The sequence below is a fragment of the Anser anser genome (genome assembly GCF_964211835.1).
Source record: "Anser anser genome assembly, chromosome: 6".
Lineage (NCBI taxonomy): Eukaryota > Metazoa > Chordata > Aves > Anseriformes > Anatidae > Anser > Anser anser.
In genome coordinates, this window is record NC_139726.1 from 30,169,084 (window position 1) to 30,186,319 (window position 17,236).

At 49.4% G+C, this 17,236-nt stretch overlaps 1 protein-coding gene across 4 annotated transcripts in view; it reads right to left on the reverse strand.

The window, feature by feature from the left end:
• Nucleotides 1–17,236, reverse strand: part of SH3BP4 (SH3 domain binding protein 4) — a 41,705-nt gene continuing 24,469 nt past the window's right edge. For all 4 annotated transcript variants that reach the window (XM_083841371.1, XM_083841374.1, XM_083841373.1 and 1 more), the window contains exons 3-5: nt 12,169–14,531; nt 3,223–3,411; nt 1–2,925 (exon numbers count right to left, since the gene is read on the reverse strand). In XM_083841371.1, coding sequence (XP_083697497.1) covers nt 2,701–2,925; nt 3,223–3,411; nt 12,169–14,531 — 2,777 coding nt within the window. In that variant the 3' untranslated portion in view covers nt 1–2,700. The remainder of the gene's footprint in view (nt 2,926–3,222; nt 3,412–12,168; nt 14,532–17,236) is intronic.

Here is a 17,236-nt window from a genome sequence, read left to right on the forward strand (position 1 = left end):
GCACTGGAATAGTAACAGCTTTAATTGCAATATTTTTTTTCAAAAAACATTTTTCTTAAAAAAAAAAAAAAGAACATAAATGGTAAGTACAATAACCAGTTACTGCACAAACTGTGGCAATGCAGAGCCCAGACACAGGTTTCAGAGACGGGCTTGATGAATAGTGGGCAGAAGGCATCTGAAGGACGCACGCCCAGTCCCAGCACGCGAGGAGAGACTGGATTTCTGACCGAGGACGAGGACAAATTAATACAGTGGTTACCCCACGGACCCCGAAATGCGCTGGCCGTGCTCCCACGGTCCTCAGGGAGGGTGTGCGCAGCCGAGGGGCTGAGCATGGCAAGTTTCAGGCTGCCACTGTGAAATGTTAAGCTGGGTATACAGAGTACCTGAGGTAGTTAGAAAAACCAAGGGCGGGGAGGGGAAGTGCTGAAATTATTTGGGGATGTCCCCATCTTGTCAGAGTCACGGGAGGCTAAAACTTCTGCTCAGGAGGGTAGGGGCTGCCCTCCCCTGCTGCGAACAACCCGGCCCAGCTCAGCTGTTGGGGAGCCCTGCACAGCCCGCGCTGCTTTTGAGCAGCAAAAGCCAAGATCTGGACAAAGCAGGTGAAGCCGCCATCCCTCTACCTGCTGTCTGTCAGCAGATCTGCCTGCTGGCACAGGCTGAGTCTCTTGCAGGAGCTTTTCCTTATTGCATTAGAGATTTTTGCTTGGTGTAAGGAAAACGTGCTCTTACGGTGCCCTGCTGTTGTAGAGAGAAAGCAAACACATCGTGGGCTCGGCTGCTGGCAGACCCTGCTTCTGTGCTATTTTATGTTGCATAGGAAACTCCTTAAAGCCCCTGAGGAGAAACTAAGGTGCTATTTACTTCTTGTGGGGTCTGGTGAGGGTGACTGCTTCTGAGGACACAGTTTTGGGAAGAGGCAATGAGAGCAGTGATGCTGTGCCACAGGAGGACCATTCCCTCCGGAGGCTGCCGTGCCAGCACCGTCGGCCACCAAATGCCCGCATGCTGCCTGGACCGTACAGCCCATACCATGCTGTGCAGCATGAGCCGGCCAAATCACCCCACACATGTCTCTTGCTGGGGAGTTAATGTCACCTTCAGCTTCCTAGGAGCTTCACGGTGGAGAAATGAAGTCTAGTGCCACCAGCCTGCTTGGCAGCGAGGCCAACGCAGCCCTTCTTGTGTGCTGCTACCAGGCTTTTAAAAGGTACTTTCCCCACACTTTTTTTTTTCTGGTTCAACCTGAAAGAAAATTATCCTTAACAACTAACCTTTCGGTGGTAGCAGCATTTCGCTATAAAGAGACTTTGCACTTAAAATAAAGTAATTTTTCTGTGCAAAAATATTTCCCTCCCATGTAAAATATTTCAAGGCTCGGGGGCAGAAGGAAGAGGGGAGGTCATTCAAAAGTCAGCTATAAAACACCAGGGGAAAGTGTGGGCACTTGGTACCACAAACATTTAGCTCAATGGCACCAGCTTTATAGCAAAGGATATTTACAAGTTCATCTGGAACTCAGCAGCTTTGAACAGCCCCATTCAAAGCCCTGTGAAATCAATGGCAATGAGCATTAAGTCACATAACACATCTGGAACATCTCTGTTGAGCTCAAGAATAGATTTCAAATAGGAGAAACATTTTCTCTTTTTTTTTTTTTTTTGGTAAGGTGATAATATGTAGATTGCAACGATTCCCTCCCCTTTTCTGGCCTCCTCTCCAGAGCAAGAGATTCTGGAGAGGAGCACCCAAGCACTTTGCTGCAATGGCAGGGCAAACCACTCTCACCACCCTCCCACCTATCTCACCAGGCAGCAAGGAGCAGTTCTCTGCTGAACCCCAAACTTCCAGCTTCTTCCAGACACGTCCTGCAGCACCCAGGTGGGATGAATCATTGGCCAAGCGCCAGGGGCAGTGTCACTTCTCATGGTAAAAAACGGTACCCACGCATCTGAACACAGGCAACGAGCATCTCCCTGTCCACAGATGATAAAATGCATGTTTGCAGGCAGGCTAAAAAAATAAAAATAAAAAAATCAACCAGAGAGGTCATATAGCCTGTGAACATAGGGAAAAAAAAAAAAAAAAGCTCCTTTCTGGTGTAAGATGCTTGCTGGGCTGAGGACATCCCAAGTTCATATGGTGCTCTACAGTCATGTCTGGGAGTTCGCCAAAACCTGACCACGGCAGTGGCACAGGGCATTCACTGTGCTTTGTCTTAAATACATATTTACATGAGTCATGTTCATCTCAAAAACGATAATTTAAAAGCAGTTTCTACAACATAAAAAACAGCAACAGCTTCCCTCCAAAGTGGTTACAACCTTTACTGCTCATTAAAAAAATTAGATTTTTATTTGTAAATGCTTAAAAAATGTGTTTTCTTTTGTGATCCCTCCCACTCCCCTCCCCACCCCTTGTCCCCCTTTAAACTTCTTAGTAAGAAACAGTTTAACCAATATCAATTCCATATGAAAAGCCATCCCTTCTGGATGCATTCCCATCAGGTGGAGGGTCATCTGCTGATTTCCAGTCCTGCTGAGAACTTGCAAACTTTGGCCTCTTTAAACCTGGGGAGAGCAATCTCCACATGTTTTTAAAATCAACCGCTATAAAAAAGGGACAAAACACAGAGAAATGTGGACACCACCATCAAATGAGATGTGGACAAAAGTATCACTGCAGGGAGCTGTGCTAGATGGCAAAATCCTCGTGGTCCTGCGGGCTGAAGGCAGCTGCCCGGAGCATGTCCAAGGAGTTGACAAGGATGAGGGTGCCGGTGAGATGCTTCCAGCGCTTGGTGATGGGGTTCTTCATCTTGTCCAGCCCCGTGTGCAGCTCCTGAATCACGTCACGGTAGCTGTCGCCCATCTGGCTGCTCCAGGTGAGGAGGAAGTCGTACGCGGGCTTCCACATGGCCTGCAGGGCAGAGGGTAGGAGAGAGCAGAGCTGAATGTGAAATCCAAGCCTTTAACGGCCTGCCTCGGTGGCTGCCTTCCTCGTGTCTGTGATTCAACATCCAGCACACAAGTGGTGCCATCCCCAGCATGCCCTGATCACAGAAAACACCCCCAGGTTTCCCCCTCAACGCACCCAGATCCTTCTCATTCCCCAAAGACACACCAGAAAACCACGCAGGAGGTATAGTGGCCGCAGGCAAAAACATGCTTGGGAAAGGCACGAGACCCTCAGAGACCGAGGCCCGTCTGCTCTCACCTCGCTGTCCACCACCCCCGTCTTGTCCCGGTGCGGGGCCTCGTAGGCATCCATCTGCTGCTTGGAGACCTTGGCGAGCTTCTCAGCGAGCTCCCTCCAGCGCTGGGCCACCTCCACGGCTGTGGTCAGCAGCACGAAGTCCTGGATCAGCCTGACAACCAGCCCCTGGCAGTCCATCTTCAGCAAGGCCTGCGGGACCATCACGAGAAAACAGGAAGACAGAGTCAGGGTGAGCCCAGGGAACTGCGTGGGGAAGTCCCTCAAGAAGCCATCCCCAAATCCTCCCACCTCCTTTCTGGCAACAGCTGGTGAAATTAGGCCAACAGGCTCGACAGAGGAGTAATCCCATTGATTGAAGGAAATGCCGACCCCTGTTCAATGAGGCCTGTAGCTGGGGCTGGCCACCACCTCCTCAGCCTCATGTTCTGGGCCATTGCTCAAGATCCTCAGACACCACGTAAGGAGGTTACAGCAACTCAGGGCTGAGAAGAACAGAGGCCTTTAGCCAAGATACTTAATCCACTGTGCTCCATGCTGCTTGCACCCAGAGGAGCAGTGTTCCTTGGTGCAGACAGCACAGGTACCTGAGGACTGTCCCGAGCACCTGGTGGGCACGGGCCAGCCACAACATTCTGGGGCAAGACCTGGAGATTTGCCTCAGGAGACGGGGAAACCCAGACAAAGGGCCAGGCCAGAGCACTGCAGGACGTGACCGCAGCAGTCGCGTTGCTTGGGATGTGCTTACTATCTTCACGTGTCAGGTCAGAAACCACCTCCTTTCCTCATCAGTTATTAGCCTACACGTTGAGATTCTCTGCAATTGGCTTTGAAGAGGTGGGGAGGAGAAACTGCTTCAGTTAGGGACACCCACAGAAGTAAGTTTTCTAGGTACCAATAGCTTAGCCAGAAAGAAATGGACAGAGCAGGTCCAACTCCTATCTTCTGGTAACAAAATCCCATTAATATCTGTTCAAAACGCAAAGCAAGTTGCAACAGTGAAAACCCATGATGCAGCTCAGGAAAGGAAGGATTTAAATGGCGATTATCAGAGGACCAACAGAATCAGCATCCCCCAATGTATGCCACAGCTAAATGTGGTGGAAGGGACGACAGCAGCCTCAGGAGTAACCTGCGTCCCTAGATAAATCCTCCTTTCAACCTTTAGTGTCTATGGAAATGTGTTTTACATTATGGAACAAGCATCCTTTTTAAAAAATAAACAAGCAAACAAACAAACCAAAAAGAACATCAAAACAATGCAAACAAACCCCAGACAATGCCTTGGGGGACAGTTTACCACCCAGAAAGGTTTAATCATCCCTCTCCCTCCATGCTGCCCGCCTCAGCGCGGACTGCAGCAGTGCCTTTGCAGGTTCATCACGCGCTACAAAAAGGAGACGCATTTGCTAGCTGCTGCCTTTCCTTTTTGTCAAGTACCCTCTTTTTTTCTTTGTTTTTGAGAGCTGGAGCCGCAGCGACAGCAGAATCAGGATGGCAGCCCTAGGATGGCTGAAGACCAAGGGCACCGCTTGGCGTTTCAGCAGGGGATCTCACTAAGGATGCAAACCACAGCTTGGGGATAAAGAGGACAACCCCCCATGAATGATGCAGAACACCAGAGAGGCACACCTGCTCCAGTGTTCCCACTGGAAACATCACCAACACCTCCACAGCAGCACAGGGAGGTTATTAGAGAAGTCATGGATCTGGGGAAAGCTCTCAGAGGTCCAAGCATGACCTCCAAGCAAGCCCCAGCTGCTTTAGCTCTGAAGAAGAGGGGTTAAATCCTCACATGCACTGGTTTTCACAGGGACAGTAACAAACAGCTGGGAGAAGATGGTAACATCTGAAACCACTCCAGCAATTTGCAAAGCAAATATATGTTGATTCCCTTATCTGTTTCCAGCTTACACAAAGCAAAGCTGGGCTCAAATCTAATTACCACTGTGGACCAGCATTTGCTTCTCCAGCAAAGTGCTTACACATTTCTTCTCCACAGAGTGCTAAGAGAAGTAATAAGCCCTCTTGTTAAGCAAGTAAAAGACATTTTAAAAAGAGCTTTTTTTTTTTTTTATGGGCATAACCATTTAGATCTGATATCTGTGCCGCACTTGTAACCACCTCTGCAGAGTGTCCTAGGTCCAGCTCCCCAGCAGTATTATCGTATCATGCAGCCAACAGATTCACGCCCCTTTCCGCTTGAAGAAGAGGATTCAGATGGTCCTAAAGAGGCACAGATTTAGGATTACGCTCTGGGGTCTTCTCTCAGAGACTGCCCATCAGCAGGTATGAGCCATTAGAAATCAGATGAGACAGAGGCACCTTGTCCTATGCGCTCCTCTGGTCACCTGCGGTGGAGTTTGCCACTGCAGTTTTGCTGTCGTCAGCTGGCCCTGGCCTGGGGGAGATGCATCCAGCTGATATTTCTCAGCCATAAAGTCCTTGGGAGAAATACACTCTGCTTCCCCATGGACACGGGAAAAGGGAGTAATGGAGGGGGAGAAAAAGGCAGAAGATGTGTTTTTTTCACTCATCTTCCCCAGGAACAGGAAGGGTATTCCCAAGGTTACCACAGAGCTGGTACCAAGGTGGTAAATCCTTCCTACAGATGTCTTTGAAGCCTGCAGACCCCTGCAAGCTGTCACCCCGCTTCCGAGGCAAGGCTGGACACAGAAACCGGCCAGACCCATTGAAATTTGTGTTTACAGGCAGCCCCATCACCAGCATGCAAACGCAGCAAACACTCAGTATTTAGCAAACAGCAGGGCACGCAAAGGCGGCAGCGAGCCGCTCTCCTCTCGCGCTGGAGCCCAGGCAGGGAAGAGGCAGCGGGCCCCTGCAGGCACCCGAGCAGGCTGCCCAGAAAGCTGCTGGTTTTTGCACAGCTCGCATGGTAAAGCTGGGCAAGGCTCCTTGCTGCAGCACTTGGCGGCGGACAGCCAAAACAACAAGGCTTTTTGAAATGATGGGAGGAGAGGAGTGACGTGCTAGGAACTGGTACACTCGAAGCCACAGCTTTGAAAGAGGCAAAGTTGCTCCCCTCAGCTCAGCACGTTAACTCTGAAACCTACTGGTAACCAGAGAAATGCCTTCTCCCTTCGCCGTGCCTCTGGAATTTCAGCTGGGAGGCTCGACCTGTAAATCACGAGCAGCGAGCGAGCTGGGGAAAACACGGGGCAGCGAGGAGGGGCAAGGGGAGATGGAGGGCTGCGGCCAGACAAACATATTTATGACAGGCAGGCACGGGGCTCTGCTGCAAGCCCTCGCTGCCCAGCCGGGATTAGCAGGGTTTACAGCAGACTTAATCCTCCAGCAGGCGCTTTTGGGATTATGCTACCATTTCTTTCCATCCTCCTCCCTCGGCCTGAACAGACCTCCCCGGACAGCTGGAGGGACACAGCTGGCTGTTCTTCTCGCTCCGTCCCCGTCTCCTCGGTACCCAGTGATGCTCCCTGCTGAGGCCTGACCTGGGCTGCGCTATTTTTTTCCACTGCTTTTAAGCTGTGCGTTGTTAGTGCTCGCCAAGGCATTTATTAACCTCGGAGAGGCCCCGAGCCTGCTCCACCAGCCGAGCACGCGGCGTAGCAAAGGAGATGGTTTGATATTCAAATTCCAGTTCAAAGCAGAGGAGCCTATACTTAAAATGCATCCAGGGGAGGCTGAATTTGCATCCCGGCTCTGAAATGCAGAATCCCATTTCCAATCCTCTAATCACGGCAAACAGCATCTAAGCAAACAGGCAGCAGGGAGCCCCGAGGGGGTTTCAGCACAAAAGCTGAGGAAGGAGCTATGGAGCGGTGGCTCTCCTTGGTTGAAAATATGAGTGTGTTTCCTGTGTGCCCCTTTCTGCTCCCCCAATTTCACTTATTCTTATGGAGAAAAAAAAAAAAAAAGTAAACCAGCCCTAAAGACTGACTGCACATGCATCGGGGTCACTCGTCAGAGCACACTTCATGGTCGCTCCTGCCCCCAGCCCCGTGAGCACCCAGCCCTGCTCTCACCCACAAACTCAGCCCCCAGCACGCGGCTCCAGAGGAGCCATGGGGACTGTGGGCACATTGTTTCCTTCCTCCTCTTTGGCCAAACCGAGGGTAAAAACCTTTCTCCTTTGCCCCAGAAGTGGGAACTATCACCGAGTTCACTCGTGCCTGCCAAGTGCAGTGCAAGCCCCAGAAGGAAGCAGTGATGGAAATGGAGTTTTTAAATTAGTTAATGATTTTTTAAACAGCATTTAAATTAGAAAGCACCCTGGAGGGTCCAAGTGTTATCACGCATTAATCACTGCCTGAAACGGCTGGAAGGTATCTGGCAGGGGAAGCGTAGATGTGGTTACAGCAAGCAGTAATATTTAGTGTCCCATTAACCACCGCGGGAACGTGCAACGGGGCCGGGCCGGGGCTGACGGGGGATGCCTGGGGAGGGGGCACCAGCAGCAGGGCCACGTCGCGTAGCCCCAGGCCAGGTCGGATTTTTGGCCTGAGGGAGCCAACTCTGCACTGGTGCCCCTCTAAATAACCCTGACTTCAGGCATTAAACATCCCTTACATTTAGTTGCACCACGGGTGCAACTGCAGGAGACTTTTTTTGCAAGAGCAAAATTGCACAGGAGCAAGAACGGAGGCAGCAGTGATCAGGCACAGGGCTCCGAAACTCTGAGGAACAGGAAGGCACTAACAACCTCCTGCCAACCCCAGCAAATAAAAGCGGGTTGTCTTGTTCTGTCTGCAGAGCGAGGAACCTGCAGGAAGGTCACAGCCAGCACCTGTGCCGCTTCTCTCCCGTAACCTTGCTCTGGGCAGCCTGCTTGGCATGGCCTCGGTGAAAGCATGTTCCCTGCCAGCTATGTCTGAGGGAACACTTTTCTTTTGTTCTGCACACATCACCTGGGCCAGACACTGAAATAAAAAAGAAGTAATTAGAGCATCTTTTTCTTTTTTTTTATTGTCTGATGGAGGAAGGTAACTCCCTGGGGAAGGAGGAGCAGAGCACTGCAGCTGGAAGGCATTGGTAGCATTTCTGCAGCTTTTTATTACTTGTTAGGGGTGCAGGGCAATATGTATAACTTTTCTGTATAAAAAGCAGCTTTTGCTGGAGTCTTGCAAGCTGTCCCTCCTCCTGTGCTGTTTCTGTAGGAGAAGCCACGTCCTACAGAACCATCCCCACCAATTTCACTATGGCACCAGATAAGTTCCCCTGAAGGCAGAAGAAAGGTAAGAAAGAAAAAGAAAAAAAGAAAAGAGAAAGGCAGGAAGGAGGTTTTACCTCGGACCCACATGCTTGCAAGGACTACCACCAGCCAGCAGATTGCTGCAGGACGCAGGAGCAACGGGGACCCAACGTGAGCAACCCTGGGCTGGCAGGCTGCACCAGGGATGAGAAACCAGCTTCATCCCTTCATTGCTTCTTGGTAGAAAAGTGGCAGCATCACACAGCTGCGGTCACAACAAATACAGAGAACAAAATGGGGGGGGAAACATCTTTGTCCTGTGTAAACTTTAAAAGTAGTCTGGAGAAGAAAAAGCTCACAGGTTCTGCAGCTCTCCGCTGACATGCCTACTGGCATTTTTAAAAGACCAGTGCTTTTCCTCAAAAGAAGCATTTATTGGAAAGGGTGATAAAAGTGACAGCATATCAAAAACCCAGAGGGAAGGAAATGCTGTATCTCACCACCAATTTAACTCCAGCTCCAAGGACCAAGCAGTGCACTCACTGCACGGCAAGTCAGGTCAAGTTTCTCAAATGAAACCTGGCATGGCTCTCTGCGGCAGCCTGAGTGCATTTGATCACGCTGCGGTATGTGACTTAATGTTTCCAAAACCACCCAAAGCCTTTTCCTGAAACCTGTGAATTTTCTGGGACTCCAAAAGGTTGGAAACACGGAGTTAGCACCTGCCTGCTGGGCTGCTGTCACTGACCACAGGGATGCTTCTGGTGTGTGTGGGAGAAGCACGTCACCATAAAGCTTTTCCGTGGAGAGGGGAGGGAACGCAGGTCTCTTCTCATCAGTAGCAGCCAGGTCTGGCAGCCCAGGTTACTTGCTTGTCTCTAAGCCCAGAGATGTTTTTGGAGATAGTACCTGCTCCCCGTTGGGGCATGGCTTGGAGACAAGGCTTACCGAGGAGTACAACAAGCACCTGAAACCGGAGCACAGCTCAAGCATCCCTGCTGCTCCGGGAAGGGAATGCTGTCTGTAGTGGGCAATGAAGGACACACCACAACCCTGATCCCACTGAGCACCTGGCCCGGCCCTGTACAGCCTGTCTGAGCAGCAGCAGGCACAAGCTCAGAGAATTTTGCAGATCTGGGGCTTTGATTCCTACAGGCTTTGTTAGTGAGACGATCTGCGCGCTGTCTGGTTTTGATGGGCAGAGAGGGAGGAAGGGAGAGGTAGGTTTCTCCTTCCGATGTGATGACTAACTTCTGAGCAACTCACTTACCCTCACTTACCTTCACACACTGCTGCTTCTGCTAGATTAAAAAAATAAATGCAGATTATTTATTAACTAGTCCTCATGACAGGGCTTTTCCATGCTTGGCTACTGGTGTATGGCTTTGCCAGGGCAATTTTGTGTACTCAACACTGAAGTCAGATAAGGGTGCTTACCACTTCTCTCTTCACAGTCCCTTTGAGATGAGACAATCAACTCTAACATGAAATGGCCCGATCAGGTTTTAATCCAACCAGTTCTTGCCAGCAGACACCAGAAAGCAAGTCCATTTGTTGCAAATAAAATGAGATTTAAACGCAGCAAAATACATTACTGCTCAGTTGTCATCCCCCGAAACATCTATTTAATTTCTTTTGTTTTTAAATCATGCTCACTGATATTTCTTTGTAAGCTAAGGAAGTCTGACAGCAGCAAGGGGCTTAGAAGAAGCACAGCCTTCCATCAGGAAAAGGGCTCATCCTTTACCAACAGGCTCAGGCTCACAAAGATCTTGCACGGAATAGGAAATGGAGCCAATGTTCAGGATTAATCTCCATTTAGCCAAGGACAATAAAACCTGCTCTGGGACTCTGCATGAGATGCATCCCTTTGGGAGCAGTATGTTTTCTGGCAGCTTATGGTCCTCCCCTTGAGTTAGTTGCTCTGTGAGCACCCAGAGAGCCTTATCTTTTTTCTTCATCTCCCCAGTTAGGCTTGGCGCAGCTTTTCCATGACCTGCAGACTGTTTTTGACCCTTGGAAACAAAGGGAATAGATAAAAGAAATGCTGACATGTCTGCAAGCCAGTAAAGCAAACAGCACAAAGCCCAAGGAAGTACTCAGCAAGAGGAGCACACATTTCACCCCATCAGCTACGGAGGTGAACGATGAAAGGTGCAGAGCTTCCTTTGGAGGAACCCTGGGGCCAGGCAGCAGCCTCGGCTGGCACCTCCACCCACCCAGGCTGATCTACAGCCCGTCAGCCTTCAGCTTGCCAGGCTCCTCCGGGGAGCGCAACGCAGCTTTTTAATATCCTCGCCCAAAATGAATGTGCGCAAAGAGAGCTCCAGTGATCAGTCTAATTGCCCTGTAACAGGCGTGAGTCACAGACTTTTGGAAATGATCTTCCCATTTTCCACAATGACACCAACACTCAGACAGAGCTTCTTATAAAGAGTTATTAATTGCCCTGTGCTGTTAGGCAGAGGAAGTACATCCACAACTCATCCGCCCTGAACTCCCCAGAAAAAATTTCCATAAGTAATGAAGGGATCCATGCTCGTCATAATGCCTTACACCTAATGCTCAATCCTCACATTTCCCCATTCTTATTAAAGGGACGTTGGGATACGAAAGACTTCATTTAGCTGCAGCCCTCTTTACCCAGGTTGCCTACTCATAATTTCATTTTGCATGCTGCATGTTCCTGCCCTACTGCCTGTCCACATCATTGCCAAGCAAAGCTTTTGCTATTTCTTAATTAAATTGGCATTTTAAGACACATGATTCACTATAACTCAGTTATCTACTTCTCCAAGACAGACTGTTGAGACGTGAGAGCTGAAATCTCTTCTAGACACAAAGTCCTGCATTTTCTTTGGCCCACTTCCTACAAAACGCTAGAAGCTGTTATCATGAAGAGGATTTCTCATAAGAGACTTTCTAACAGCATCCTAGAAATACTTGCAGACGGCACTTCCCCAAACTCCTGCAGAAGCTGTCAGGACAGAAGCAAGCCAGGCATTTTGGCCGATTTGCAAACACGATCCACAGCTGCACATAAAGCACCCCGACACAGAAGTGCCCTTGGTTTAGCTGTTACTCAAGGAGAGGAGAAGCAGACATAACCAGAATTGTTACAGAGTAATTTTAGGTTGTTTCATAAACATAAAGTCGTAGCACCCATTCTCAGAGCAGCCATAAAACCCCTCTCCGGCATGCTTTGATGAATTTGATCCGATATAAACACACAGCCTGAGAGGTGGTTTGCCTACCACGCACCGTACAGGAAAACTGTTTGTTTCTTGCCTTCTTCCAGTTTTCCATGCTCTCATCAGTGTTGCCATGAAAGCCAGGAGCTCATGCACAGACATCACTTTGCCAGCAGCTCTCGGGTAACTCCTTGACAGGCACATCTTTTAGCTATCACCAAAGGCTATGCAAATACCCAGAAGCAAGGCCCAGTGCCATGAAAGCACTGGATCAAAATCACCTTGATTTTGAGGGCCTTCACATTAGCTACCTCCCAACGCAAGTCTGTTTGCTTCCCTCACACTATATGTACATGCAGTTTCTCACCCAGTGCTTCCCTCATTTATAGCCACGATCCCATTAGCCTGTCAGTGCATGTTACCACACGCCTGAATTCCCATCCGGCTATGCCGAGCAGCCTGCGGAGGACCTTTAAAATGCACTTCATTCTTCACAGACTGAATTAGGAAACCTGAGCTCCCACTCTCCCTAACCACTCGGACTGCACCACGGAGAATTAAGATGCCCTTGGCAAACCTTGGACTCACCGTCATCAGCTCCTTCTGGAAAGATTTCCTGTCCTTGTTCTCTGTGTTGTTGCAGTCTTCCTTCAGCTTCTCCAGCACGGAGGCCACACGCTCTGGCTCGCTGTCCAGCTCTGCTCGGCAGAAAAACGTGAGTGGCAAGTTCAAATACCCCAGTGCATCGGCAAAGGACCGCCAGCTGCTGAGGTTCTCCATGAGCAGAGTCCTCACGGAGGCGTAGATGTAGGTCAGGAATTTGCAGGGCCTCAGGATTTGCTCGAGCAACAGGCTGGTGGTGAGATCAGGCCCAGAGAAGTAGCTGGGTTTGACCTTTCCAACCACCAGCACATTTTTGGTGTGCACAAGGCCTATTTTGCCCTGGTAGTAGCCAATATACCACTCTTTTGTCCACAGCTGCCCCTTCAACCTGATCTTCTCCTCACTGAGGAGGGCTATGACATCTCCTTTCTTGTACTCCAGCAAATAGTGGTTCTTGCTTTGCCGCACCACTGTTTTCAGCAGCTTGCCATACTTCAAGCTCAGTACTGGCCGGTCCTGAAAAACTGGATACTTGGCAGTGGCAGCCAGAGGTGAAAGGATGATCTTTCCAACCTCATTCTTCTTAAGGAACCGCCTCTGCCCTGTCGGTTTGATGGCACTTTTAGGAGGTGGCTGTGGTGTCTGGACGCAGAACTGGGTCAAAATGGCATCCTTGTCGTCCTTGACCTGTATCCTTAGTGTGAAGTCTGAGAGCTCATTGGGGTCGTGGGAGGCAATGGGGAAGATGAGGCGGCTGACCTTGCCCAGCTTCATCTGGAAGCCTCGCACAATTTTGGCTTGCTCACTAGCTTTCACCTCGTAGTTGGTCATGTTGGAGAACATGCAGAGTTTGAGGTCCTGAGGCCGGGACAGAGCAAACTGGTGCTTACCCCAGAGCTGCAGGGCAACCGGAGCTGGGCTGTGAGACTGTCTCGTGACCTCGTTCACTAGGAGAGTCTTGGGTGCACATTCATGCCCAAACACGGCCACAACTGTTTTAAAGGAAGGGTGAATATGTTTTGGGCCGTAGACACCAACCGTGATCTTCTTGCTGATATAATCCCAAACAGTGTAAGGGTAGAGGATGTTCTGCCCTTGAGCTACGGCCGCAATGTACATGCAAGGCTCTAGATTCTCCAGCTGCACCTGTATCGTGTCCCCATATGAATAGCTCAGCTGCATGGGTGTGTATGGCCCCTCCTTCATGTCGCTCCGTAGGCACTGTAGTCCTACCAAACTCTTGCTCATGATGTCATTCTTGACCTCTGCTGACACCTTCATCTCCAGAATAATAAATGTTTTCACCTCCATGTTGCTGAGTTTGATCTGCAGGACCGGACTGATGGTGCTGCACTTGTCACTGTTCAGCTCCAGCGGTGGATCTAGCATAGCTTTCATGGAGATCTGTTGCGTTTCCCCAGGGCATACATGACCCTCTGGCACATGGATGCTGATGTTGGTGTCTGGAAGCTGAACAGCTCCACCAGAGCTGTCCAGTTTGCAGACAATGTTGGTCTCCACCGGTTGTGTCTGACCCCAGCCAGGATTTTGGCCAAGCAAATCCAAGTCATGGCAAGACCGGGCCAGCTTCCTGTGGTTCAACCACGCGGTTCTAAAATCTTCCCGGCTCTGGAATTGCTCAGGGGTGGGAGACTTCAAACCGTTGAAGAAACCTGACGATGCTGGAGTATCTGACTTCGCTTGAAGAACAGACAGTTCAGACAAGCTGTAAGAGCGTTTACTTCTGAAGAAGGGATTGTCCCTTTTCACAGGCTGTTCCAGGTCCAGCCTGTTTGTGGATGGAAATTCATCAAAAATATTACCCATGCTGCTATTAGCGACCGAGCTAGAAACTGTTGAAGTAGGAGGCCCTGTGTCAAAGAGCAACAAGTCAACAGACATTTTAGAGTTGGGCTCTCTGTCTGAGCTGGTCAATGTTTGTAAATTCCCGTTCAGAAACGGGTTTGTCTGGACTCCGTTCAAGAAAGGGTTGTTATTGTTGGTTTTCAGAGAGTTTCTTTTCACGTCGGTCCATTCTCCAAGCAGGTCTAACTCCTTGACCCCCTCGTCAGGGCTCTCCAGTAGATTGTCTATCATCCCGCTGTCCGTTAAGGAAGAGTTGCGGTAGTTTACAGGCTGGACGTAGGAAGAAGGGATGTAACCCATTTCTGTAGTATTGTGAGCGTACCACCACTCACCTCCTGATGTGTCTAAGACGTAAAGATGGTCCCCCTTGGAGAACTTCAAAGTGGTAAAATTAGTTGGACAGTAATCTTTGATTGCTATTACTTCCTTCGCATTTCCAAAGGATGTGGGATTGTCAACCAGCAAGGCACTAGGAGAAGGCACTGCAAAATGAAGAAAAACAAAGCTGTAAGCAATCCACAAGAGTCACAAGGTACTTAAAATAATTTCTTTCAGGTAAGCAATCCGCGCTACTTTATGCAGTAAAGCCAAGGTAGTTTTATAGCATCTCAAACCTATGTTTGTTTTTTTTCCTCTAAAATTTTTAAACAAGACTTTCCCCTTTACTATTTCTGATAAATTCATGCTGCAGAAAAGAATGCCTTCCCCAGAGTGATGGGCATCAACACCGCTGGAAAGAGCAGCAGGAGTTGAGATAGGAAAAACAGCAATTTGTTACCCTCCTGTGGAAGCAAGGCCTGGGCAGAGAAAGCAGGTCTCCCAGTGCAGTCAAGTGTCTTAGCAACAAGCCTCCCCCTTGATTCAGGACCTCATTCAGCTGCTTCTAGAAGAGACAGCCTCTAAATTCACGGATGAATGATGCACGAAAAGGTGTGTTGGAGGGAGTTTCAAGGGAGTCACAGCCCCTTCTTATCAGCTATCTCTTTTGCCCAGCACGTCCAGATCTAAGCTCCTGAGGGTGCATGCTACTATAGCAGGCACCCGCCTAAATTTTCACATTTAAAACAACAGAAGTTAATTTCGAAAGGAGTTCTCAGTGATGTGCTGCATGGGAAGAATTTACATGATCCTTCACAACCACTATCCTACAAATTTGGTCAGCGGTATCCCAATGTCTTTGGCCACCAGCTCTGTAGCACTGCCATTTTTCATTCTCCATGCAAATAGTTAACAACGCTGCTGAAGGTGAATGCCTCTTCTACAAGCAGATTACATGGTAACTCAGGGTAACGTTCACAGGCTAGAAATGTTCTCACTCTTCCACAACCCCTCTGCTGAATGTGTGAAATATCTTATGTTTCAGGGTAAGAAACAACCACGGGTACCCACTAAGAGCACATCATAGCCCTCCTTTTTCATGTCACACCACCCAAAAAATCAGCACCTCACTCCTCATACGTAGCATTTATATTTCAAAGCTCCTCAACAAAAAAACTCCTTTTCCAAACAACGTCATGTTATTCGAACCAGCAGAAACAAACACAGTATTGACCTCCCACGGCACTGGCACAGACCGAGGAGCATCTCCAATCTCCCTTTCAGCAATGTTGAGCAGCAGGTCCGGCTGCAAGTTGTTTTGCTAGTATTATCTGATCCCAATTGCAAACAAAACAGTTCAATTAACACTACGCATGTTCACACTGTCACTGTATTTATTGGTTTTGCTCTCACATTTAGGACATACTTCTGCTAAGAATCACAAGAAATAAGCTGGAGATGATGTTATATCAGTACTCAAATGTCCATTATCTTGCGAGACAGACCTAAAAAAAACAATACCAAGGGGGAGAGAGGGAAAAGAGCTGGATTTCTCAAATACAGAGCAGCAAGAGAACTGGGAAACCATCTGCTACAATAGGTTTGAGAGCTCTCTGGAGGGAAAAGGGGGATTTAAGAAAGACAGGAAGCCCCTAAAATCCCAGAGACAAAGTGACAGCAGAACAGACTGCTCATCCCTCCGGGCACTAACGGCAGGCAAGCAGCACTTCTTGGACAAAAACTACAAGAAAAGGGAAAACACAGAATGTCAGAATGCCTGACAGCCCTACATAAAATGTGGAAATCAAAAAAATAGACTCAGTACAGCCATGGCACAATTCACAATACCACTACTGAAATACACAGCAACTGAGGAGCAAAGAACAGTGTTTAGCTATAAGTACTCTAGGACTCAGATATTGGAAAAAGAAGAGTTTGTACAAACTAAACAATTCATCATTAACTCACTTCCCCTGCCCAACCTCTGCCAGCAGGTAAGGAAAGTTGTGAGGACATTTATTCAGTGTAAAACTATATATAAACTCTGCACTGAAACTATTTTGCCACCCCGGCAGGAAGCGGCTGTTAATTTAGCTCTGCAGCCCGAGCTGTTTGCTGGAGAGAAGCATGGTGCAGGGCTACCTGCAGTTGCTCCCCAGGGATGCTTCTGGTCCCGTGGCCAGCCCACATGGTGCCATGGCTAAAAGCAACATGTTGCTAGAAAGCAGCATCTCTCCTTGGTGCTTTGAAGAGGCTTCCCAGCTTGGGCCACTTAATCTTGCCAAGACCATGTTGTTTGAAGTGATGATGCAAAGCCAAGCCCCAGGACTTGAAGACATCCATAAGACCTCATCAGAAAGCCCCAGTAAGGGGTTTAATAACTGAGCTTTTAATAGCTGCGGTGAAGAGCTGCCAGACCTCCAAACAGGAAATGCCTGTGATTTCAGCTACCCCTGCTTAGGGCCACGCTCTGGCTGCTGAAGGGCTATGAAGCCATGGAGATAGATGCGGTTTCACTTCTGGTGAAACCACCCGCATCCACAGAGCTGCCGGGAACACGCTTCCAAACACTTCTTGAACTGCGGCAGCTTGGTGCCGTGGCCATGTCCCTGGGGAGCCTGTTCAGTGCCCGACCACCCTCTGGGTGCAGAACCTTTCCCTAACACCCAGCCTGACCCTCCCCTGTCCCAGCTCCATGCCGTTCCCTCGGGTCCTGTCGCTGTCCCCAGAGAGCAGAGCTCAGCGCCTGCCCCTCCGCTCCCCTCGTGAGGGAGCTGCAGGCCGCCATGAGGCCTCCCCTCGGCCTGCTCTGCTCTGGGCTGAACAAACCAAGGGACCTCAGCCACTCCTCATACGTCTTGCCTTCTAG